Source organism: Giraffa tippelskirchi, chromosome 3 (assembly GCF_054371585.1).
Source record: "Giraffa tippelskirchi isolate mGirTip1 chromosome 3, T2T-mGirTip1v1.2.pri, whole genome shotgun sequence".
In the NCBI taxonomy this organism is placed as follows: domain Eukaryota; kingdom Metazoa; phylum Chordata; class Mammalia; order Artiodactyla; family Giraffidae; genus Giraffa; species Giraffa tippelskirchi.
Genome location: NC_137277.1, coordinates 72,532,158 through 72,557,774, shown reverse-complemented (window position 1 = coordinate 72,557,774; position 25,617 = coordinate 72,532,158). Strand labels below are relative to the sequence as shown.

Genomic DNA, 25,617 nt, shown 5'->3' with positions numbered 1-25,617 from the left:
GCCCGGTGAACAAAAAGTTTATCTACCAGGACAAAATTAACTGAAAAGCATAAACTGGATAACAAAACTAAAGCAAGGTGCCAATTGGGAAATAAAGCAATGAAAATAAAACTAACAAATATGTTGAGAGGAACGGAAAGAAGGGAAACAATATATATGCAAAGTTAAATAGAGATATATAAAGAAGATTTATATACATTAAAGATTAAGTGCAAGGGGAAAAGAAGAGTAGGAAAAGCAAACGAGAATAAATGTAGAAAAAGTAATAATAGGTTTAAAAAATTAAAGATTGAAATTGAAAAAGGAGAATAGAAAAAAAGGGAAACCCCCCAGAACTGCAAAAGCCCAATGCAGAGACAGAGGCTTATCACAACAATAAACTATTTGACTGAGGGGAAAAAAAAAGCTCAAAAGCTTAATTTCATAGTGCCAATAAAGTTGACAAGTACAACCCAGGGAGGGAAAAAAAGGAAAAAAAAAAAAACAGCCCAAAACAGTCTACAGAACAAGTCGAAACATAAGAATAATAAATGTTTTTTTTGAGTCACTGCTATCAGAGTCCTTTCCCTCAATGGGAGTCACAGTCCACCTCACCTCCTTAGGATGTCCTCCAACACTGTGCTGATCTCTGGACCTGCTGTGGGGGCAGCTCAGATTCTAATTTGGTCCTAGTTGTGTGTTCTTGCCTCCAGTGTCCACAGCTATCAGCACTAGTGCCTTTTCTTTTGTGGGAGCTCTCAGTGGCTTTTTATATATCGCGTAGACACAGAGCCTGGCTAGTTGATTGAGTGGATTTAATCTGCAGCTTCTACAGCTGGTGGGAAGGTTTTGAGTCTTATTCCTCAGTCACACTGCCCCTGGGTTTCAATTGTGGTTTTATTTCCACCTCTGCATGTGGGTCGTCCACTGGGATTTGCTCCTGAGGATGCCCTGGAAGGACTTGGATTGATCCTGTGAGGGCCAGGTGTGGAGGTGATGCAGCTGCTTGGGCGTCAGGGATTCTGGCATCACCAGGTACTCAGGGGAGTTGGTGGCTAGGGCAGCAGGAAACATGGTGCTCTAGAAGGTTATGGCAACCAGTATTGGCCAATACACTCCAGTGTTCTTGCCTGGGGAATCCCGCTCCCTGACAGAGAAGCCTGGCACGCTGCAGTCCACAGGGTCACAAAGAGTCGGACAATACTACCAAAGCGACCCTGTGAGCATAGATGCAAGACTTTCTGCCTGTGGCAGCTCTGCCCCAGTGAGAGTTGAGAGAGAAGGTGGCGTAGCTGCTTGGCTTGCGGGGACCCTGGTGGTGCCAAGTGTGCAGGGACAGGGATTGCCTCCACCGCAGGAGTTATGGCCCCATCAGAGTCTTTTTTCAAGCCTCTTGTAACTGGAGACCAGAAGACCTCTTTGGCCAGTCTTTCTCCATAGCTCCACCCGGTCAGGCACTTAGAGGGCTCCCCTGCCTGGGGTCCTTCTCTGTTGTTTGGTGCGTCAGGCACATAGAGAGGCCTGACACCCCCCACACACACACCTCCCGCCGTGACTGGGGTCCAACTCTGTAGATCGGGCGGGTCAGGCACTTAAAGGGGCACCCTGAGTAGGGTCCTGTTCTGTAGTTCACCGCATCAGGCGTTTGATGGGCCAGTCTCTGTATTGTTCAGCTGCTGCTGATGGTGTGTGGTGGGGGAGAGAGGCTATGGTGATGGCTCCACCCCCTACGCATGACTCAGCAGTATCGCCTTGCTTCCATGGCTGCCTGGCTTTCTTCCACAGGCGTTACCCACCACAGTCTCCTCCCTCCCATCCCCTGCATCCATCTCTCCGCAGTCAATGACAGCCCTTGCCCTGGGATTGCTCTGCAATCCCTAAACTCCAGCTGCCAGCCACTGCACCTTCCAGGGGATAGAAGTCCCTGTCCGGGGTATGTATGGCTGCAGCAAGGACTGTCTGATTCTCATTCCATTTAGGCTGCCACAGATCAGCTGTTTCACTCTCAGCCTTAAATGTTTCTCCTCTGACTCAGACAATTGCCCTGATGTGGGGATCGGACCCCTGCTTCGTTTCCCCTACATGCCGAGGACAGGTCCAGTCCTACTAACACTCCTATTTTCCCCCCTAATTCCTTCATCCTACCTAGTTTTGCATTGTTCTATATATTCTTTTCTGCTGGTCAGGCACTCCTGTCCGCTCTCAGCTGGTGTTCTGCATGCACTTCTGTGTCTGAAGGTGTATTCCTGATGTATCCATGGAGAGAGATGTACTCCACGTCCATCTACTCCTCTGCCATCTTGTTCTCTGTTTTTTTAATACTGGCGTACAATATCTATTTTGCATAAAATAATATGCATGTATTCCTAAAACAAATGTTTAGGATAGATACCAAAATGTGAGCAGAGGCTGTTTTGTTTCTTCGTGGTAGGATTGTGGTCTTTAGATTTGTCTTTGCATATGGTTTTATTTTGTGTTTATTTTTTTTTCACTTGTTTTATAATACTTTTAATGGTATTATTAGAGTAAATGTGTGTGTGTGTGTGTGTATGTGTGTGTGCATGCTCGGTCATGTCCAATTCTTTGTGAGTCCATGGACTGTAGCCTGCCAGACTCCTCTGTCGATGGAATTTTCCAGGCAAGAACACTGGAGTGGGTTGCCATTTCCTCCTCCAGGGGATATTTGTGACCCAGAGATCAAACCCGCATCTCTTGTATTGGCATGTGGATTCCTCACCATTAGTGCCACCTGGGAAGCCCAGAGTAAATATGATAAAGAGTGCAAATAAACAGAAATAAAAGATATTCTGTTGTTGGCCTATAGTACATACAATTTGTACTTGCTGACTGCTGTACTTTTATTTTGCAAAATTTTAAACTTAGAGAAAATTTGAAACTGTAATGTAATGAACAGTATCCCCTTCACCTAGATTCAAGTATTCTTGCAGACATTGTGAAACTTTACCCCAAGAATACTTCCCATAGCAGATAGTTCCCCATAACTAGGACCTTCCCTTATATAACCAAAGTACTGTCATCATCACAGACTAGAAATGTGTCATTATTACAATACGGCTATCTAATAAAGTCCTTTGTAACTTGAAAAATTTCTTCAGACAAAAGAGTCAGTCAAGGATCATATCTTGCATTGGGTTGCCATGTCTCATTGTTCTCTTTTAATCTTGACTCTTACTGTTTTTCTTTTGTCTTTGATGACATTGACATTTTTGAGGAAGCTATATCAAATGTCTTTAGGTAGGAACACTTGTATTTGCAAGAATATAGTGATGTTGGGTCTGCATTTTTTTTAATTGAAGTTTTATTAGAGTATGAGGAACTATATAGAGCCATAATTTGAATTAATTTGAGTTGCACCTCTCTAATGTACTTCCGTTCATTAAAGAACAAAATACAGAAATACAGAAAAGTTTTGCTTTTGCTTGGATATCTTTAGGGTCTTGCTGAAAAGGCTGTTTTAAATGAAAGCAGAAGTAGAAGGTAGCAGTTGTGATAATACTGTACTTTCTGTTCAGATACAGAAGTTCATAAAGTCAGATCCCTCAGGCTAAGCTTACCTTGAGTTTATCATGATTCTTATGGTGTCAAGTGATAGTGACTGGAAGTGTATCCCTCCAAGCACCAGCTGTTTCAGGTTCATACTGTGTTTCTCATTAATGTAAGGGGAAGGGGGATGCCTTTATTTCCTTCGTAGAAAAGAATAGAATAGAGAGCCAGTGAGAGAACTCAGCTTGCAGTGGAATTTTTAAAAATCCTATTACATAACTTGCAATCATACATTTTATGGCTAAAATCCTAGAAAAAACTATTAATTGAATCCAATTCTTCCAATGGCAAAGCCTCTTTGCAGTTGTAGGTCAGACCATTTTTAACGTTTTGTTTTTAGAATATATATTGCTCAAACTGTGCTAGGCTGTACTGCAGTAACATTTATTTTTTCCCCTTAAACAAATACCCAGATCTTACTCACTTAAAAAAGGATACTTTCTTGCTCATGTCATCATCTTGTATTGATCATTTGGCTGTTTTCGATGGTTTAGAAACTTGAACTACAGCTTCTTTTGTTAGGGAATTCCGCACCGTCTATTCCAGTTTCATAGATGGGAGAAAGAAAACATGGAGAATTTATATCCACTGTTTTTGTTTTGCTTTGTTTTTTAAATGAAATGACAATTTGAGATTTCACATGTAAGTGATATAATGAAGCATTTGTTTTCCTGTGACTGTCTTATTTCCCTTAACATAATATCTTCTAGATCCAGCCATATTGGTGGACATGGCAGGATTTTTTTTTAAGGTTGAGTAATATTCCATTTTAATTATAGAGCGTATTTTCTTTTTTTTTTTTTAAATTCATTCAACCATAGACATTTAAGTTGCTTCTATGTCTTGACTGTTGTTAATGATACTTCAGTGAACAAGGGAGTACAGATACTGCTTTAAGATAGTGGTATATTTCCTTCATGTATATGCCTGGGAGAAGGCAATGGCACCCCACTCCAGTACTCTTGCCTGGAAAATCCCATGGACGGAGGAGCCTGGTAGGCTGTAGTCCATGGGGTCACAAAGAGTCGGACACGACTGAGCGACTTCACTTTCACCTTTCACTTTTGTGCGTTGGAGAAGGAAATGGCAACCCACTCCATTGTTCTTGCCTGGAGAATCCCAGGGACGGGGGAGCCTGGTGGGCTGCCATCTATGGGGTCGCACAGAGTCGGACACAACTGAAGTGACTTAGAAGCAGCAGCAGCAGCAGCAGCATATGCCTAGAGTGGAATTGCCAATAATAGTATTTTTAATTTCTTATGTAGCCTCCATACCATTTTCCATAATGGCTGCACCAATTTACATTGCCAGCCAACAGTGTATCAGGGTTCCCTTTTCTCCGCATCTGATAATAGCCTTCTTAACTGGTGTGAGATGACACCTTATTGTAGTTTTGGTTTGCATTTACTTGATGACTACTGATATACTCATACTGACTACTCATATCCACTCTTAACTGACTTGAACTGGAAGGAACACATGCCACTTCTGCATTTAACTTATTGATTAAAATGAGTTGTGTGGCTTTAACCTAACTGGGAGGATGGGAAATGTAAGGGAGCACATGGACTGTTAGGGGACCTTTAGGTTACTGATGTGTCTTGTTTCCAGTGAGGTCGGCATGTGAACGTCGGCATCAAGGGCAAGCCAACCACTGTTGGGAAACCTTGATTTACTTGGTAAAAGGCATATATTAGTTAGTTCATTCATCCTTCTTCCCTCCCTTTACTAATAAAAAGGTGCTTTGTGACCACTGACAAAAGTGAGTGGTATTTAGACTACAGATAGAAGACTTTGGAAAGTGACAATTCAAATTATTTATTTTTTTGCAAAAACAACAAAAAAGTTCAAAGAATTATATAGCTAATATGTCCTTCATCTTGCCTATGAAATGTCTGGCATTATTGAAATGATCATTAATTATTTATAATTCTTCAGTTGATCTTAAAAGTCCTCAGAATGGAATTGAATAACCATAAGCACTATTTTAGAAGGTTGAGATTTAGAGAGTAGATTTAATCAAACCTTTTGATGATATTTACATATTGGCTGGCATTCTTAAAGCTGATACTGGTCTGATATCTCTCTCCAGTAGTTATTGAAATATATATTTATAAGGATTAATTATTATAAGTAGATTTTAAGAGGAACAGACTAGTCTTTAAGAATAGTCTCTCCTAATACTTCATACATTTATTTCTGTAATTTTTTTTTCATTGATCCGATCAAGAACTTTCTCGTGGAAAAAGATTTTTATCTTTTTCTTTTAAAATCTACAGTGCTTTACGAGTACTTGGTATACTGGAAATAACTTTTTCAATAATGTAGGCTGAAAAATAAATGTTTGCATGTAGTGTGCCAAGTCTAATTCTTTTTCCTACCAGCCAAATAATGTCTCCTGGATTCTGACTCATGGTATAATGTCATTGACAAGATCTTAGTCTTTAACTGCTGGTGTTCTATAAAGGTGTTTCATGCCTTCTATTTTCAGAAATATCTTTATGCTACAGAAAGAACTTTGGGGAATACAGAAAGTATTTAATAGTTAATTATCTTATAATTTAGCAACCGGAGAATTTCACTTATTGTGACTTTTACACATCTATATTATGATAATTGATAGGGCTGGTAACAAATCTGAGACACTTCCAAGTCATCTTGTATTTTATTTTTCTGGTTAGTTGAAAGTATAAATAAAGTATGTAATGTTTTAAAGTAGCCAAATTTGATTAATCAGAGGCATACTATTTGTAAACCTGACTGAGTTGAAATAAACTCTGTTGTACAAAGGAAGCATATTTTGATTCTCACCCCTCATGCTTTTTAAAAATGTTTTAAATTTTATTTTATTTTATTTTAGGCAACAGAGATTATGCCAAGGATGATCCATTGGAGTTTAAGTCTCATCAGTGGTTTGGAGCATCTGTGAGGTCAAAACAGGATAAAATTTTGGTAAGTTTTGCATATTTACTCACAGGTTAAATTTAGTCAATTTATGTGAAAACACAGGAAGTTTTCTGTTTGAAAGCTGATAGTAAAATTCAGTGTGCTCAGGGGCAGAGAGTCTATTCTGATAACGCAGCTCTAATTACTTTGTCCACAAAGGTCCGTCTAGTCAAGGCTATGGTTTTTCCAGTAGTCATGTATGGATGTGAGAGTTGGACTGAAGAAAGCTGAGCGCCGAAGAATTGATGCTTTGAACTGTGGTGTTGGAGAAGACTCTTGAAAGTCCTTTGGACTGTAAGGAGATCCAACCAGTCCATCATAAAGCAGATCAGTCCTGGGTGTTCATTGGAAGGACTGATGTTGAAGCTGAAACTCCAATACTTTGGCCACCTGATGCGAAGAGCTAACTCATTTGAAAAGACCCTGATGGCTGGGAAAGGTTGAGGGCAGGAGGAGAAGGGGACGACAGAGGATGAGATGGTTGGATGGCATCACCGACTCAATGAACATGGGTTTGGGTAGACTCTGGCAGTTGGTGATGGACATAGAGGCCTGGCAGGCTGTGGTTCATGGGGTTGCAAAGAGTCGGACATGACTGAGTGACTGAACTGAACCCGTTCTAAGGATACCTTCTCTTTCACCCTTCATAGACTTGGCTTTTGCTACTTTCACTGTCATTCCTACATTGGACGTTTTTTCTGCCCCACTTGATAGTTCCCTGGGAATTTGTTTCTCTCCAGTAAGGTTTAAGAATAGTGTGGCTTTGATTACTCAAATGCCCTAGTACCTCCTTTCCTTATGAATAAAACACCCTTACCTTTGCCTCCTCTTCCTCTTTGCTATAGTCTCCTTCCTTTGCTCATCTTTTCGAAGACTTGTTGAAATGTTTTCTGTAGTAACTATCTCCACTTTCTCACTCCCCTTGCTCTTCCCAGCCCTTCCTGTCTGGCTCAGGTAGGCATGGGCAAGGTCACTTTTGACTTTCAGGTCAAGAATATTTTTCTTGCCCCTTCAACACCATTTAGCAAGGTCACTTGAGCCATACTTTTTGAAATATTTTTCTTTCCTTGGCTCCTGGGACTGCTCCTAACTTATCCTGCCACTGTGAATACGATCTATATATCGTAATCCCCAAATCTACATCTCTAACTCTTAATTGTTCTTGGATCTTTTAAGTTGTATTTCCAAACTGCCAATTAGGCATTTCCATTTGGATATCTCATTATTACTCAAAATAAATGTGAACCAAAATAGAACTGTTACCCTCCATCATAAAGGAAAAACCAGGAAAGTAACTATTTCCATATAAAACTTCCTTATCTTAAAAGCATGACTCTAACCCATTCCCCAGCAACCCCAGTCAGTTCTGCCTTCAGCTTCCTGGATCCCACCCCTCAATAAATCATCATCTCCACTGTTTCTGTCCTGTGCCAAAGCCACCATCATTCCTCTCCTGGGCCAGTGTAGTAGCACGTCTCACTTTCTCTGCTTCCTCTCTTGCCCCAGCTACAACATGTCCTTTATTAGAGGGACCAGAGTGAACCAGAGCATTTCACCTTCCTGATTCAAACAGTTAAGCAGCTTTTTATCACTCTCAAAATAAAAATCTCCTGTTCATCCTGGCTTTTATCAGCATCTCCATAGTCCAGTCACTGGCTGCTGTCTCTTTGCCATCATCTCACTGCATCTTACACGTGCAGCTACACTGATCTTTTGACTCCTTCCATACCAAGTCATTTCAGTTAGTTCCTTAGTGTTTGTCCCTCTGCTTATCTTATGTGTAGACTGATTCAGCTCTACTTTCATTTCCTCTGAGAGCCCTTCCCTATTTTAATTATCTGCGTGGTATTTATTATTTTCTTTCTTTCCCATTGGATTGTGGGGCATCAGGGAAGGGTTTGTTTAGGAAGTGAAATTTCAGGGGAGCTTAAGAATGTGTCAAATTGCAGTTAGAGGTGAGGGGAGGAGTTGAGAGTAGTGGCATTCTAGGCAGAAAGAGGTAGAGGGAAGCAAAAGTACGCAGAAGTGGCAAATTCTCCACCCTGGAAATCAGGTACATGTAGAGAAGTAGTAGCAATTGCTTACTTTCAGCTTTTAGGGTAAATATAGCCCAGTATTGTTTGTGGTGTTTGTTTTAAAATGTTTTGCTTCAAAGGATATTATAGAAAATTCATTGATTTTTTTTTTCCCCCCAGCAAATTGAATGGTTATACTTTGGTAGATTACTATGCTATTAAAACATGCATTCTACCACTTATATGTAGTGTTGAAATCTGTAGCTCTGAAAGCAAAAAGGTCATAGTTTATTTGAAAAGTAAATAAAATAAGTGCTGCAAATTCTTTTACTCCCTTCTTATTTGATAAATTATTTGTTTTATAGCTTAGAGATATATTTAGTTAAAGTTTGATTTGGTCTGTGACCTTCAGTTTAGTACCTAAAATTAAAAAGGTACTGCATGAAATAATGATTTTGCTAACTATTTTGGGGGAAAAACCCCAAAAAAACCCTAGACTACACATACAGCCTTTGAAGCATGTGAGAAGAGTACTTATAAAAATCTTTATCCACTACTATGATAAGGAATTTGAGTATAGGTTTGATTAATTTTTGTTAATGCTTATAAAAGGATGTTATTATATATTGTCTGAAACACTAATTTTTTTCAGAGAATTTTTATGCATGGACTCCCCCCTTTGATTTCAGGCCTGTGCCCCACTGTATCACTGGAGGACTGAAATGAAGCAGGAAAGAGAGCCTGTTGGAACATGCTTTCTTCAGGATGGAACAAAGACTGTTGAGTATGCTCCATGCAGATCAAGTATGTGTTGGAAGTTGTACTAGCTTTTACAGAGAGGATTGGGAAGCCTCGGCTGTTAAAAATGTGTGTGTATGTGTGTGTTAAAATTTGTAGACATACTATGATGTTTGAGAGAGCAAAATGAAAGCAGTTTTATTAATGTAAAGAAATGTCAAATATACAGTCAACAGGCTTATCTTTTCTTCCTAAGAACTGTTGTTTTCCTTTTCCTTGGTCAGTAACAATTAAGATTTGATTTTGGAAAGCTGCATTTTTAGTCACTATTAGTCAAAAGGTGCTCCCTTGAACTTCTCTATCAGAGATGCAGGCCCCACAGCTAACGATTCTGATTCAGCAGGTCTAGATCAGGCCTGGCTACCTGCATTTTTAACAAACTCTATGAGGTAATTCTGATGGAAACCAAAGTTTGAGAACTTACAGCTTTATATTAATAATGGTGTTAAAAGTAAAAAAAAAAAAATTATATCTTAAGAAGCCAGATTTTTTATAGGAAGATAGAACATTGGGCCCAGGAGTCAGAGTCTGAATTTCCTTGCTTTAATCAGTCTCTTTGTCAGTCTGTTAACTAGACTCACTCCTCTTGATGATCTAAAAGATCTCACCCTGTTCTCTAATATTATTTGAAATTTCCAGTGAAATTTATATTGTGGCTAAAGATGACTTTGAGCATTTATAATTTTAATTATGCTTTCCAAACTGTATGTTTTTTCCTTCTTGGAGATTGCAGTGCTTTTGCTTCTCCATTATCATTGAGTTGGCCACCATCCCAGATCTTCATATCAGAAACATAAAAATAGCTTATTGAAATGCAGTATGCTGTTTATACCTGGAGTACTTTTTAGGCCTTTACTCTTTCTGTTTCATGGGTCACTAGATAGTGTAGAGAGAATTAATAACAAAAGCACAACGTGTAAGATTCTTACTGCTAGAATCTTTTTTTCCTTGTCAGGTGACTTCTGACATCAGGTCAAAGGATCAACTTAGTCTTCAAAATTCTAAGCAGTTGAATCTCTGAGAAATTGCAAATCGTTTTACTAAATGCTTGTTTTCTTAGCCTACTGCCTTGGTCCTACTTTTGTAAGTGGGAGGTAAACATGAAAAGAATGATATGTACCCAGAACCACCTTGTTTATTATGGGCGGGCAGGAGGCACACAGTGCACAAGATGGAGGGAATGGGCAGCTTTATCCTCAGTTCCCGACATCGTCTGTGTCACCACCTTTTGTTGGTGTTTTGGTCATGATACTGCTCTCTGGTGGCGTGTGGAAAATGTGAGGACTAAATTTGTGTTTTTAATTTTTATATTGCAAAAATACTCCTATTATGAAAAGATAATTTTGTAGCTCTCAAGGATGAACTAACCATTGTGTGCCATACTTGTAACTTACTGTTTATGGGATGGGCACACCTGTAAAATCATCCTTATTCTCCTCCAATACATGTGGGAACCGAGATCTAGACAACTGAAGTCATGGTTTTTTTCCTGCATGTTATGGTACTGAGTGATCTAATGAGGATATAAACCCAGGTCTGTCTTATTCCAAAGGAAGCTTTTCTCTGTATTATTAGCAATAGGAAGCGTTTTCCATTTCAATTGCTTTTGAACTAAGCACAGCTTTTCTACAGAGAGTACATTCTGCTTTCACAAGTGCAGGTTTAGATTAATTCCTGATGTAAGAGGACAAGAAACCTTCTGAAAACAAGCATTCTAATGATGATGGTCCCTTGAGGATATACTGTGATGTTTGGCTAGTATTTTTCGTCATTTTGCCTCTTCCCTAATGACCAGTTCTTTTCTTAACATGTATTTAAAGGATTAAGACTGTTTGTATGATATAGCTGCTGCATAATACCTTCACTTACTTAGTTTAAGCACAGACATTTTAAACTTATTTTCCAAAGTATTTAACATCCAAATCAGGCCAACAAATTATGACTTGTGAGCCTGTTTTTGTAAATAAAGTTTGACTGGAACATAACCACACCCATTTGTTCACATGCTATTAAAATCTACAAAGGGAGAGTTGCATTCTTGCCACAGAGGCTGTCTAGCCCCTAAGCCTGAAACATTTATTACCTGGCCCTTTACTGATAATTATACCTCAAGTGTTAGAAAAAACAGAGAGAAAAATCTCAAAAAAAAATCAAAGTGAATGCCTTCTTCCTAGTAAGTCTGGCTTTCAGTATCTTTTGATTATTGTATGTATTTTGGGGCTCAACCTTTGAAATATTAAGCTACCTGCAGGCCTAAAGTACAAGGGGCAAACTGCCCAGAGGAGCACACTCAAGAGTGGGAATCTGAGAACTTGAGTTGTATTCTTATCTGCCGACAACCTGCTTATCTGCAGTCATGGGTAATTAATCATTGATAAAACTTTAGACAAAAGACTTCAGAGGCAATTTTGTAGTTTATGGCTTCTTCATACTTCAGTAAATTATGTAACCTAGCCCCATGACTGATTTTACATGAGAATGCCAGTTTTGTAGGGCTACACTGCCAGCTTCTTGATAACTGCTTGTTTTGGTGTGGTGGTAGTTTGTGGGATTTGTTGTTTTTGTTCATTTGTTTGTTTATTTGCTTTTGTTTTTATTGTGGCCTATGTGAATTTATGGAACTTTACTCTCTGTTAAAACTTACTTTATTACTGATTATGTTTGCTTTTGGCTTTTCATTATTATATCTATGACCATTCTTGGGCATTGCACAAAAGGTTGAATGTCTTTCTGTTCTAAAAGTACCTGAACCACAAATCATATGATTTAAATGGTCTTTCAACTTCATGCTCAGACTGAGTCTTTGTTCTTTCTGTCTACTTTCTGATGAAAATATTATTTGCATGTAGATTTTTCTCAGGTATCATTCCTAATTTTCTTTTTCTTCCCCTTGATAGTTGCTCGGGGAAGTACAAATACACTGCTGGTTTGAGATACTGTAGCCTAATGGTATAGACACTCTTCACCTCAGATCCACTCTCTTTATTTACTAGCACGTTTACCATGGTTAAATTCCTTAATTTCTGTGAGCCTTAGTTCCCTTATATGTAAGTTGTGACTAATAATAGTATCTCTCATAGAATAGGGATACTGTTATTCTCATAGAATTTTGCTGTGTAAATTTGAAAAGAATTTAAGTGCTTTAGTACAGTACTGGACTCACAGTAAGGGCTTAATAACCATTAGCTGCTCTTACTATCATGATCAGTAACATTATTTATAATATTGTCAGGCTTAACAATTAGGAAAAATATTAACTGTACATACAAATAAAAACAAAAGCCTTCCCTGAAATAGATTATAGTCAACAGAAAATTCTTTACATTTGCACTGTTTAATATGTACCTGTTAAATTTTTAAAGGACAGTAATGTTTTCTAGTTGGATGTTCTGGGAAACCAAATAAAGTAGATAACTGTACAGTAAGATAATGAAAAAAGGATGTCTTTATAAATAGCTTAAAAGAGTTCCCCAGATGCAACTTGAATAAAGGAAATAAAAGGCTGACTTGAGGTCAGAGCAGAATTCCTTACTATGATTCACTAGACGCTGGAAACCCCAGCCCTACATTTTCCCATTCCCTCTTGGTTAGAAAAATTTACATTGGGGGAGCGTTATACTCTTGAGGCTATTTTCTAAAAAAATTTCTAAATTTAGATATTAAGTGGGTAATCTTAGGGCAGTTCCCAGGTTTTAAAAATGGGTTCAAAATTTTTGATGGGAGTATTTGACAAAAATTCTTGCAAATTGTCCTTATGACTGAAAGTAGATATTTTTGGTTACTGTATTTGGCTGGCAAATACAGGAATATTATATCATAATTATTTAGATATTGTGGCATTGACTACAGTAATTCCTTGGTGACTAAAGAGTAGCTGTTTTTCATTGCTCTTATTATCCTCGAAATAAAACAAGGAGAAGACTTGCTCACTGTTACCTCTATTCTAGGTACAGTATTAACTCGTGATTAGAGCTAATTTGAATTAATTGGCTAATTGTCCCCTTTTGTGAGAACTATAGGAAAAGGGGTAATTGTAAAACAGTAAAACAGTTGAGTCTGTCATCATTTGGAAAATACTTAAAAGTGTCATGTTTTAAAAAGTTGGCTTTCTAAATGTGTTTTAAGGGTATATTTTGCTCTTTGCAGAACATTTAACTAGGCCATCTCCCAAAATTCTGAAGTATGTTTTTTCAGATTTGTTGTTGTTGGCTATACATGTATTGGAATGCAGGTATCTGCTTATTAGTCTTCATAATAACTTAGCAAAGACCTAGCAACTGTAGGGGAATAACAGTAAAAATTAGAAATTTCAGATTGGAGTTTTTAACTCAAATATCATGACTCATCATTGTTAAATCAAAGAATGGGTCATAACCAGTAATTTTTAAAAGTTGGAATGAAATATAATGTGTAAATGTTGGGTTGTGTGGGCTATGATATAAACTATAATCTTTTAGTTAAAAATAAAGTTTGAAATCCACTATCTTAGGTGATCTTTCTACCCCTTGCTGACTGCTCCAATTACTTTCATCTCTCTGTGTTGCCATTTCTGATTAATGAGTGTTGATAAACATGCATACTAACTTTTTAAGAATGTGTTAATAACCCATTAAGAGGCTGAATGAATGAACACTCTCAGAGACTAGTACATTTTCTTATAGTTACAGTGATATCAGATTTTTCTCATGTTTTGTTTTGTGTTATTTGTTTGTTTTTGGGTTTGTGTATATTTCCAATCTTTTTATTTTAGAAAATATTGATGCTGATGGACAGGGATTTTGTCAAGGAGGATTCAGCATTGATTTTACTAAAGTAAGTTCTCATTTAAGACTGAATGAGATTCAGATCTACCTTGTTATCTAAAACCGTGGTTAAAAATTACTGGATAATACTTCATATTCTCTGTAACTATTACCTGTTTTATGGAAACATCTAATAAAAATTACCCATGCATTTGATATCCTTTGCTTTATACTGTTCTCTCCCTAGGAGACATTGCTTATTTGGAATAGACATCAAAATGGGAATGGAAAATAGTAGAAAATCTTCTTAGCAGAATATAGTCAGCTATTATGACTTAATATTAAAATTTCCAGTTGGATAGATTTACAGACTGTTATATTAAAGCTTTCTATTTTTGCCCGAAATTGAGTTTTCATAAAAGCTATCAATGGGAGCTTTTTACAAATCAGGGTTTAGTTACATAAAAGTTGAAAAACATGCATGTTTGCCACCTATTATGTGCCTATGGGCAATAAATAAAGATGAAGCAGTTTAATTACTGTAAGAAATCTCATATATAGGGCTTTATGTATTTTTAACCGAGCTGATATGCTCTCTAGAGTTGATAATTTTTCATCATTTTTTTAAAAATAAGAATTCCATGTGTATTTTCAAAGGAAATTTTTCTTAAATACTTTATATAATTTACTTTTGTCTTTGGGTGGTTTTTTGTGGGATATATGAATATTTTGAATAACAAATTGAGAAAATTAATTACTCCTAGAGAAGTCTCAAAAACACATTGCTTGATTAAAAGTAGAGCTTTCTTAGAAAACTTAATATGATTTAGAAAATGCAAGCAAAAGTGCCTTAAATTTACTAAAAGCACAGAAACTATAATCATGGTTCAGAGAAACTAATAAAGCATTTTCTTATTTTTATAAATTTATATTTCTAATCTTAAATATTAGGTACTAATAATTTTAGTTAACTCTCCTTATCAAGCAGTTAATTTTAATTCACTCAATTTGAAATTCATAATTCAAAGTTTATTCATAATTACTCATAATTTAAAATTTAAGGAAGCAGAACAAAGAGAGGTAACGTATCTTAACACATAAAAGGTTTCAACTTGGAGGATGTATTTTCAAATAGATGTTGTATTGAAACAAGAAGTGTTTATATTTTCTGTACTTACGCCAGTACAACTATAACCCCAGAAATACCGTGAATAGTCATCGCTAAATTAACTGCTTTCTTCAACTCATTTCTGAAAAGTGGTGTCATTTTAAAGCAGACAACTTAGAAATATCTTTTACATAGCCAAGGCAGGAGATTGTTGAAAGCTTCAAAGGCCGTATGTGTATTTGGAGAAAGAAAGTTTTTCTCTTTCTCCAGCGAGAAGAAATTTTAAAAATATGCTCAAAACACTAACTACCTTGAATTTAGATACTTATAATTTGTTACATATATAAGAAATGCTAGTCAAGTATAATTTGTATACATACCATACCCAAAAAATGTACCCCCAAGCCTCACTAATGTTTAGATCTACATGACACTAAAAATTTTGCTTTAGCTTGAAAAAAATTTAATGATTATTAGAAAGGAAATTTGTCAGTGTAGTCACAAATGTAATAAACAAAATTAAGGAGTGACTTTTTTTCTTACTGTAACTAATAATACTTTGCTGACAGTACTTCATACCAAGTATGTGAAGCAGCCAAGATCTGCAGAATCTGTATGTATATATATATATTTGTATATTTTCATATATTAAATGAATATATTATAGGCTTCCTTTTTGATATTGTATTGTGTTTTATATAAGGTACAGTGAAAATTATGGAATCAGCTTGGTTTAAGATTTATGATTTTGTTTGCTTTAATGTATATGCATATATATGTCATATATACATGAATATGTAGCTTTTATGTTTATTACATTGCTCTCAGTTTTTAGAGCTATCTGTTTTAAAATATATATCTTTTTGTTTGATTTAATCTAGGCTGACAGAGTACTTCTTGGTGGTCCTGGTAGTTTTTATTGGCAAGGTAGGTTAATCTTTTAAAAATTACCCAATAATGACTATATTTCAGACTTATCTGGCTTATCATGTACCTTTGAGACTTTTCAAGTTATTTAAAAGAAAGAAATGAAAATATTAAATCTAAATGTATAACCACTATCTATATATAATTTTTTTTAAAAAGAACTGTAACATATATAATAAGGTATATGTAATAAGGTATATGTAAAATATATAACATAATATATAACATGCATTTCTAGTAGAAAATAAACTGTTTTAAAAGTAAATTATAAAGTAATTTATAAAGTAATTTAAAGTAATTAATTTTTATTGCTTATATACTTCATCTCTGTACTTTAGAGGAAATGATATAATTAATCATTAGGAAGTATGAGGAGCTGTAGGTAAATTGTGACCTTCTGAAAGCTCATGGTTTTAAAATTAATTTGCACATTAGAATATTGATGTGGTTATTTTCTCATTAATCACTGACATCAAGAATGATTTCTTTGTATTTGGGAAGTTGTAAAAATAGAGGATCTTATTAAGTTTCAAAAGAATATATTAAATTGGCATCGATGATTGAAGTAAAAATCTGCATTCTTTAGTCATTTCCAGAGGACTAATAAAATTACCATTTGAACAAATGTATAACAGATCATTCTTACAGTTTGAAAATTGGTAACTATATCTGCTTATTTGATTTATGTTTCATTTATCATTAGAAACATAATTATTTATTTAGTCAATATATATTCATATGTTTATTTTCTGCTAAAAAGTACCATTTACCAAATCAAGGCTTTCTTGTTTATTGGTATTCTGTTATTCAAACACTGTCAATATTTGGAAGAACTGGAAAATCTCTGACTATATTGATTTGCAAGTACTTTCTGATTCTGGATTTTACTTCTGTATTCTGCACTGTGCTTTCTTTACTTGTTTCCTTGTAGGAAAACCTGTGCTTTTGCTTTATAGAAAGGGAACTAAAGAAAGATTTGCTGAAGAAAAACAAGGTGGAAGGAAAATAAGGAATGTAAAGTGGGAATAAGTGAGAAATTGGAAGGGATGGCAAAGGAGAAAAAAGAAAAATCAGGCAAAGAGGATCAGGATGAGACATATTAACTAAAACTGAAAAATTTGAATTTCTATGAATTATACCTCTATTGGAAGATGAAATGATGTAGGAAAATTATACTTGAGTTTTGCAGCCTTACAATAAAAATTAAAATAGCAGTTCTAATTATATGTAAGAAAATATATATTAATGCTTTCTAGTTAGCTATAAAACATGGATTTATTTTCCTCTTTACTGCTAGGTATATCATTCAGTGGAAGAGACGGAAGTGTCTCATGGGCACGTGTGGGAACCAAAGATGGATTTTGTGATTCTCTATCAGGACTCTTTAACTCTGCCTTTTTAAGAGACACAATTGTGAACATATTTAAATTACTTGTTCTTTTAATACTTTGAGTATTGCACAATGCAGGCATTCCTGTTTATTATAAATTAGCACAGATATAGATACTATTGATATATTATAAATGGTATATAATATGTTACTAAAAACTCAATGACTGGGCAGAGAATATTTTGTTTTAATAAGATTAAAATCAGCATGTTTCACTGGGAGTATATAAGATGTTAGGATGAATTTTCCCATAGATCTCAGAATTGTCTCTGTAAGAATAGAGAAAATTATAATGATGTTTTATTCCAAAGACATGATAAATTTTCCTGTGTTCTTTGATTCAAGAAATATTTAAGGAATCCCTCCTATATGTTAGATATCATTTAGGCAAGACGATGGGATTCCCCAATGGCTCAAGCAGTAAAGAATCCGCCTGCAATGCAGGAGATGCAGGAGATGTGGGTTCCATCCCTGGGTTGAGAATATTCCCTGGAGAAGGAAATGGCAACCCACTCCAGTGTTCTTGCCTGGAAAACCCCATGGACAGAGGAGTCTGGTGGGCTACATACAGTCCATGAGGTTGCAAAGAGTCAAGACACAACTAAGCACACACACGCGCAGGCAAAGATAATAAATTAGTGACCCAGACAGAAAGTGTTCTGCCCTACAACCTCAGCTTATGTGACTGGAAAAATTGGAACTGGATTGATATCTTTAGCTATTATGATTTTCTTTCTGAAATAGCAGAAATGAAGAGATTGGTTTCCGTATGTTACAGAGATGGTGTTTGATAAATCAAACAACCTTTCTTGGGGACAAGGAGGTAGTCTGATTTTTATGTAGGTGTCTGGCTTTCTTAACTTGATAACTTAAGGTTGTGAAGAAAATGCAGTCACTCATTCAGGCTGCTTCATAAAGGTGTCCAAATAGCTCACTAAGAAAAATCAGTTTAACCAATTATTGTGAAAGTAAAAATAATTTCAGTAGATTTTTCAAGTTCTAATTTGAAATTTGGTTGGTAAACAATCCTTGATTTTATGATTCCATGTATTTAACATTGACTTTTTAGTGAATTAAAACAAATTCTGCATTTATAAACTTTTGCTTTTTAGCAGAGACTAACTTTAAGTACTAGCCTTGAATAGAGATAATTGTGACTTAAAAATAATCAAATATCAGATTTAGGATTATGAAGAGTTATTTAAGGCTAATAAGCAGAAAGATTTATATCTAATCTGTTTTCTTTCATGCAGGTGCTATCCATCATCTGCATCATAAGGTTCTGCTAGAAAATTGTCATTTATTTTATATATTGTTTTCAGGGCAGCTCATTTTAAATTATAATTTATTTTATGTATTTCTTTCAGGTCAACTCATTTCCGATCAAGTAGCAGAAATTGTATCTAAATATGACCCCAAAGTTTACAGCATCAAGTATAATAACCAGTTAGCAACTCGGACTGCACAAGCTATTTTTGATGACAGTTATTTGGGTAGGTAAAATCGAAATATGGATTCACTTTCTGGTGTTGGCGGTAGATGTGTCCTATAGTGGCATATGCTGCTTTCAGTAGAAAAATCGTTTATGTGAAATAGATTAAGATTTTCTTAAAATATAAGGAACATATAATTTCAAATTGTTATTGAGTACCTAGATTATGTTGTATATCAGTAGCTGAAATTTAAGAGCATAATTGTTTACACAGTGATAGTAATAATGGATAGTCTTTAAGATGTGCTTGCTGCATTCTGGATGTTGTTCTAAGAGCTTTATCTGTAATAACTCATTTAAACCTCACAAGTCTGTGACAGTGTACTGTTATTACTCCCATTTTATAGATAAAGATACTGATGCACAGAGAGGCAAAATAAAGTCTGAAGTCTTTGCCTAAAGTCCTTCACTTACAACTTTGCTTTTCTCAGATTCCAACCCAGGCAGTCTGATTCTTGAACTTCTATTCACTATGTTAAACTACAGTTTTGGTTTAGGATGTATTAACTTTTGTTCTAAGTTTCTCTTATTCATTAAACGAAGTATACATGACAGAAATAGTATTTGCTGATTGAGAAAATCTGTTGTTTGTTACTCCTTTACGATGAATTGCAAATTTGCCCTGTTTTCAAGTGACTTCTTTGTAAAGTTGATAAAACAGTCTTATATTTCTAACAGAGATATACTATTTGAGTACTTAGCGCCATTATTTTCTTCAGTAATTCATTTATCATACACATGTGAACCCATTTCTCCTAGAGGACAAAATATTACATAATTAAAGGAATGAGTTGAAGGTATTTTCCAGGAAAGCTTAGTCTGCAGATAAGTTGAAGATAATCAGTTCTGCCCTGATGGTGTTTTACCTTTGTTTCCTCTTTAGGTTACTCAGTGGCTGTTGGAGATTTCAACGGTGATGGCATAGATGGTACGATGTGCTTGAACTAGATTTAATCCTCTTTTAAAAATTTAGACTAAGCATTTGAAACAGGTGGCACTGAAAAATTTCAGCAATAGAAGAGTTTTGAAATTGAGCTTGGTCCGTGGTAAACCTCTTTTAACCAGCCAAGGGAGCTGAGGGCTTCAGCAACCTCTGTTTGCTCTCACTTCCAGCTGTTTCTCTAGCTCTTTTCCTCTTATGTTTGGTGGATTCAGTTCTCCTGCGGAGGCACAGTTTAATAGTTTCTACTTTGTTTGGACACATCATCTGTGACTTCCTGAGCTCTGTCTGTAGCCCATATTCTCTTTGTCCATCTTCAGAGCTCACTCTTGGGAGCCTAGACTTGGCCTGATTTGGTTGCGTTTCTGTCCCGTTGCAGCCTCAGCCCTGTTGCACATGGCTCTGGATTATTTTTATTACTGTATGTGCAGCTTTTCTTCACCCTTAAGCCCTTTTCTCTTGTCTGCTCTCTTTCGCCACATTGTAAATACCTTGAGGGCACACATGCATTTATTTGAAGTCTTCAGGAATCTTTCCATATTTTGTAAAGATTTGATTTTGTGGTTAAAAAATGCTTGGGTCATTTATTATGGAGTCCCAAGTTTTTAAGATCTCATACTTACTGTCTACTGAAATAACAAAACTTAAAGCTGTCTGACATAGCCACTTACTGTTGGAGTTGCCAGTAATGGTCTTAAAAATAAGTAATTTTTTTCTTTTCAGACTTCGTTTCAGGAGTTCCAAGAGCAGCAAGGACTTTGGGAATGGTAGGAAACTTAAAAGGTGTTTTCTAAAAAAATCTCTGGGTTATTTCGTATTTCACTCTATTTCATATGCTTTTGTTTTTCTTGCCCAGGTTTATATTTATGATGGGAAAAACATGTCCTCCTTACACAATTTTACTGGTGAACAGGTAGGCTTTTGCAGCATTGTGGGTTTTTTTTTTTCATTTAACAGTTTGACACCAACACTTCCTACTATCTTTAACAACTTTTCTTGATAATATTCTGATGGCTTAATGTTCAGTATATAGTAACTATTGGTTTAATAGTGGATATTATAGATATAAAATAGGCTTTAAATATTTCACCTTTGTTTTAACCAGAGTAATTTATTTAAGCAAAGCCTTTTGTAATTGCTATAATAGCTTTTTAAAAAAGGAAATACAAAATCAAATTGAACACATACAAAACTAAAAAATTTCCTTTTTATTTGCCAATAACATTAAATTCTCTTTTAAAGAATGATCTATGCTTTTTTTTTGAAAGAATGATCTATCTAAAAAATTACCTTTTAATTTTATTAGATGTAAACCAAAGCATGGCCAAGATGTGTTCACTATAGATATTACAAGTAAACTTCATTTGTACTACATGAAATACAACATTCTTCAGTTACTAATTAGTACTTTTAAGTACTAGACATTCTCTATAATTATAGGCATTTTACAATATTCTGTATTATTTTGTGTCTCAAAGATTGAAATGGTAAGTTAGTATAGGTGTACCGTGTTTTACTGCATTTCATTATTAATACATTTCATAGATTCTGGTTGTTTTTTTACAGATTGAAAATTTGTGGCAACCCTGAGTTGTCAGATGATGTTTAGTATTTTTTAGTGATAAAGTATTTTAAAATGAAGATATATACATTGTTTTTTTAGACATAATGATATTGCACACTTAATAGACTATAGTAAAGTATAAATGTTATATGTACGGGCGACCAAAAAATTTGTGTGACTCACTTTATTGGGCTGTTCAATTTGTTGCGGTGGTCTGGTCTGGAACTGGACTTGCAGCATCTCCAAGGTGTACCGATAATGATCAAGAAAAACTTAATCAGTAGTAGAAAAAAGCATCTCCTACTTTGCACATCTAGGATTTAAGCCCACTTTTTGTTCAGTTGAGACTGTTTGGCTTTGCGAGAGGATTGATAGGACGGGAAGCTAGACTTGAGGTCCCCAGTAACTTCCCATTTGTGTGGCTGTCAGGGTTGACATGTGCACTTGTCAGCTGTTACATTTGTGTCAGGGGTGGCTATCCCTTTCTGCTATCATGACTTCTTGTCCTCAAGCAGCTTCTCCTGTCGGATGCCCACGTGTGTCTCTGGGTCGTGTACTTGATCCTTGATGCTTCCTCTTTGTCCTCAGCTCTTTTGTGGAGGAAAGCAGGGTTTGCATTAGGACTGACCTGGGCTCTCACTGCTCAGTCTGAACTGCGTTGGATATGGTGTTTACCGTTATCAATCTGATGGCTTATGTGTAAAAATAGGGATCCTGGTAGCTTCCTTATGAAGCTGTGGTGAAAATCCAAGGGAAACATTTCAGTGATAATAACACAGGACAAGACTTTTCTCAGTCAGTGACATCCTTTCTTTGCAGTTTCAGGCCCAGTGCCCTGGGAGACCAAGATCCAAGAGTAGTATTCTGTTAAATTTCAGCCAGCACTTTCTCACGGTACCCCTAATACAGTGCACTTTATTGCACATGTTCTGACCTTGTGATTCAACACAGACTTTGTCTTTCATTTTCTCAGTTACACTGTATAAAGTCAAAATAGATTAACCTGGGAACCTCCCATATCATTCCCTCCTGATAGCTCAGCTAATCGAGTTTTGGAAGATTTACTAACTTGACTTTTTTTGATTTGTTGACTCATCCTTCACTTTAGTTCTTTAGTCTGTCACCACTCCTAGTTTTGTTTTGTATGTTGGAATCTCTTTAGAACTTTTCTTTTTCACATGTATTTCCAGCCAGACTGCTCTGTCTGTGATGGCCAGCAGTCTCCTGTGGTGAGGAGAGGACATTCCTTCTCTGCAAAACAAGCCCATGATAAACCCAAGCACATTTGTACTATGTGCAATTTAAAAGCAAAACCACTGGCACATAATTGATTGAGATGTGAAACAAAAAGGAACTCCATTCTGTATCTTTCCAAACAGTAATTTCTTTAGAGTTGTAGTGGTTTCACATAGGAAGAACCATTTATGACCTACTAAAAATTAGTATTTATTATTTTTACTGCGTTGGCATCATTTATAACTTCTTGTGTTCAGTTGAAATGTCTGTCTTTCTGGTAGTGTGTCTGGTGTCTTTGGGTAAGTAGAGAGGGCAGGAGGTAGGAGGTGGGGCCTCAGGAGGAGCCTTGATTGTACTTGAACTTGTAAATGGCGTGTGCTGAAGACGCTGAAATGTCTTGCAAGACACATTGCTGTCTTGCCAGTAAGTCGAGGAAAGTATACAAGCCTCATTAACTGATGGTCATTGTTTTGGTAGAATAAACAAAAGAAGAAACTTAGATTGAAGCACTATATGCAGAGAAAAAAGCAATCCTTTCTATTTGGTAAATATACAACAAATACTAATTTTCTAAATTAGTTGGATGAAATGTAAACATTTCATTTTCATCTCATTATCCAGATGGCTGCATATTTTGGATTTTCTGTCGCTGCCACTGACATTAATGGGGATGAGTAAGTTTTAAAAAATGTTTCCAGAAACAGTTTTCCTCTCGTGTTTATGAATGCTTTACTAAAACTAAACATTTTTCCTTCTGTTTCTCTGTTTCCTTCCTGCTAATCTTCCTATTTAAGGAACCAATTTGATGCAACCTTAATCACAAATATTAGAAAACCTTTATGTTGTTAATAATTCCTTTCAATAGCTTTTATAGTATGAAGGAATAAAATAATCTTATGAATTACTCATAGTTTCTTAAAAGAACTGAAGGAAGGTTTGAATTAGAAGTGGTCATTTCAATGTGGCCTTAAGAGATGTAGAAAGAGGAAAACTTGAGTTTCAACTAAGAAAGAACATGATTATTAATAGTCACATGGGATTTGATCTTGCTCTTTGTGAAAACGATTCTGTTCTTTTAGTTATGCAGATGTGTTTATCGGCGCACCTCTCTTCATGGATCGTGGTTCTGATGGCAAACTCCAGGAGGTGGGGCAGGTCTCCGTGTCTCTGCAGAAAGCTTCAGGAGACTTCCAGACCCTCAAGCTGAATGGTTTTGAGGTCTTTGCGAGGTTCGGCAGCGCCATAGCCCCTTTGGGAGATCTAGACCAGGATGGCTTCAACGGTAAGGACTGTAAGGAGCCGAAGGTCCCTGACTTTCTGTGGCCGCCTGCAAAAGTCCTATACCCTGTTTATAGAGGCTCACATGAGCAAACCTCCTTCCTGGAAGGAAGGATTTGAGTGACACACTAGGTTCAACGACAGGTTGTTCATTTCCCTTAAAAATCAGAGGGGAATTTTCAAAAATTGACTCTCACGAGTTATTATAGATGCAGCTCAAATTAGAGCGTCAGAGTGGTTAATTTTTGAAAGGCACTTGCGTTCCCAGGGAGCCCAGTGTGAGCTGGTGATTTTTTGCATCTGTGTCCTGCTTAGCGGCAGTGCCCTCTGCTGTTCATTCGGATACAAGTGTAAAACATGCTCCCAGGCCTGTTGTCAAGGCAGTGCTGACCCTAATGCCTCCTTCAAAGGTATGATTTGATACTAATACTTTTAAAGCCATAATTTTGTTGTGGCTCTCCAGAATATTCTGAGGGAGGCTGTATCTCCCTTCACAGGGACAAGTAAAAAGGTATACGTTCACTTTTATAACAGTCCCACTTAATAATTTAATTAATAGCTGTATATATCTTTAAAAATCAAAGTTGGCTTCTGCTATAGAGTGAAATGTAGATTACAAATTACCAAGATTTTTTAAAAAAGGAATGATACTAACAATCTTCATAGAGGTCACAAAATGGAGAGTTGAACTATGGGTTTGTTGGTATAATCAGCAGTCTATAGGGATATCCCCCCGAAAATGACAAGAAAGTTACAAATTAAGATAAAAGCCTCAAAAGACAGATGACTCTCAAATCTCCCAATTAATAGTAGAAAAGGAAAATGTTTGTTTGGCCTCAAGACTCCATTCCTGCCACATGGGTGGTGTTATGTCATGTGCTGGAAGTGTCATCTCTCACCCTAGAAGTTTTCACTGTTAGTGGAAAAACTACTCAAGGGGACATTTTGCATCCTAAAATAGTCTTAAAGGTTATTTTTTACCACCAGGAGAACATAAATGGAATTCTGGTATAAAATTCAATATAGAACTTGAGAATACTATAGAACAGATCAAATTATTACTTTTTGATAACAAAAACTACCTAGAAAACAGGGCCAGATTTGAAGTTCTACCTTGAATAAATTTGACAAGTTCTCTCCTGTGGATGGCCCTGTCTCCGGGCATTCTGGGAAAGCCTGGACATGTTTGCCTTGTTTTGAGAATATTCCAGCCACTTTAAATAATGTTTCTTTAATATCATAATCCAGATAGCATCTCATCCTGCTTTCCCTATTCCTGTTAAAATGTACTGTGAGCACAAAAATTATAAGCAGTGATAGCTAAAAAATATCAAAGTTTTATAACAATTTTACAAAGAGATTTTACTTTTAGAGCTAGATACCATTGAGGATGATTTTTTTTTTTGCTCCCAAAGTGTCTCCTGAGGTCTTATTGTCCCATATAGTCTGTATGTGTATGTGTGTATTAGTTATAACCTGGATCTTTTCCTTATTCAGACCTGATGACATTGACTCTTTTTTATGTCTTTGCTCCTATTTTCCTCCCTTTCCACTTAACACCCACTGGGAAAACCCTAGGTATGATCAAGAGGGATACTGAAAACAAAATAATAAAATTATGTTCCACAATTACGTGGA

At 36.1% G+C, this 25,617-nt stretch overlaps 1 protein-coding gene across 8 annotated transcripts in view; it reads left to right on the top strand.

Moving 5' to 3' along the window:
• Nucleotides 1–25,617, top strand: part of ITGAV (integrin subunit alpha V) — a 133,842-nt gene that overhangs the window by 73,039 nt on the left and 35,186 nt on the right. For 7 of the 8 annotated variants that reach the window (XR_014079817.1, XM_081581057.1, XM_081581058.1 and 4 more), the window contains 10 exons: nucleotides 6,404–6,495; nucleotides 9,194–9,308; nucleotides 14,053–14,114; nucleotides 16,034–16,079; nucleotides 18,837–18,962; nucleotides 19,845–19,889; nucleotides 20,625–20,668; nucleotides 20,758–20,814; nucleotides 23,323–23,375; nucleotides 23,781–23,983. Coding sequence is in view for 7 of the 8 variants with exons in the window: in XM_081581057.1 (XP_081437183.1) it covers nucleotides 6,404–6,495; nucleotides 9,194–9,308; nucleotides 14,053–14,114; nucleotides 16,034–16,079; nucleotides 18,837–18,962; nucleotides 19,845–19,889; nucleotides 20,625–20,668; nucleotides 20,758–20,814; nucleotides 23,323–23,375; nucleotides 23,781–23,983 (843 nt within the window). In the remaining variant the exon portion in view is untranslated. The remainder of the gene's footprint in view (nucleotides 1–6,403; nucleotides 6,496–9,193; nucleotides 9,309–14,052; nucleotides 14,115–16,033; nucleotides 16,080–18,836; nucleotides 18,963–19,844; nucleotides 19,890–20,624; nucleotides 20,669–20,757; nucleotides 20,815–23,322; nucleotides 23,376–23,780; nucleotides 23,984–25,617) is intronic. The other variant, XM_081581056.1, reaches the window with a different exon arrangement.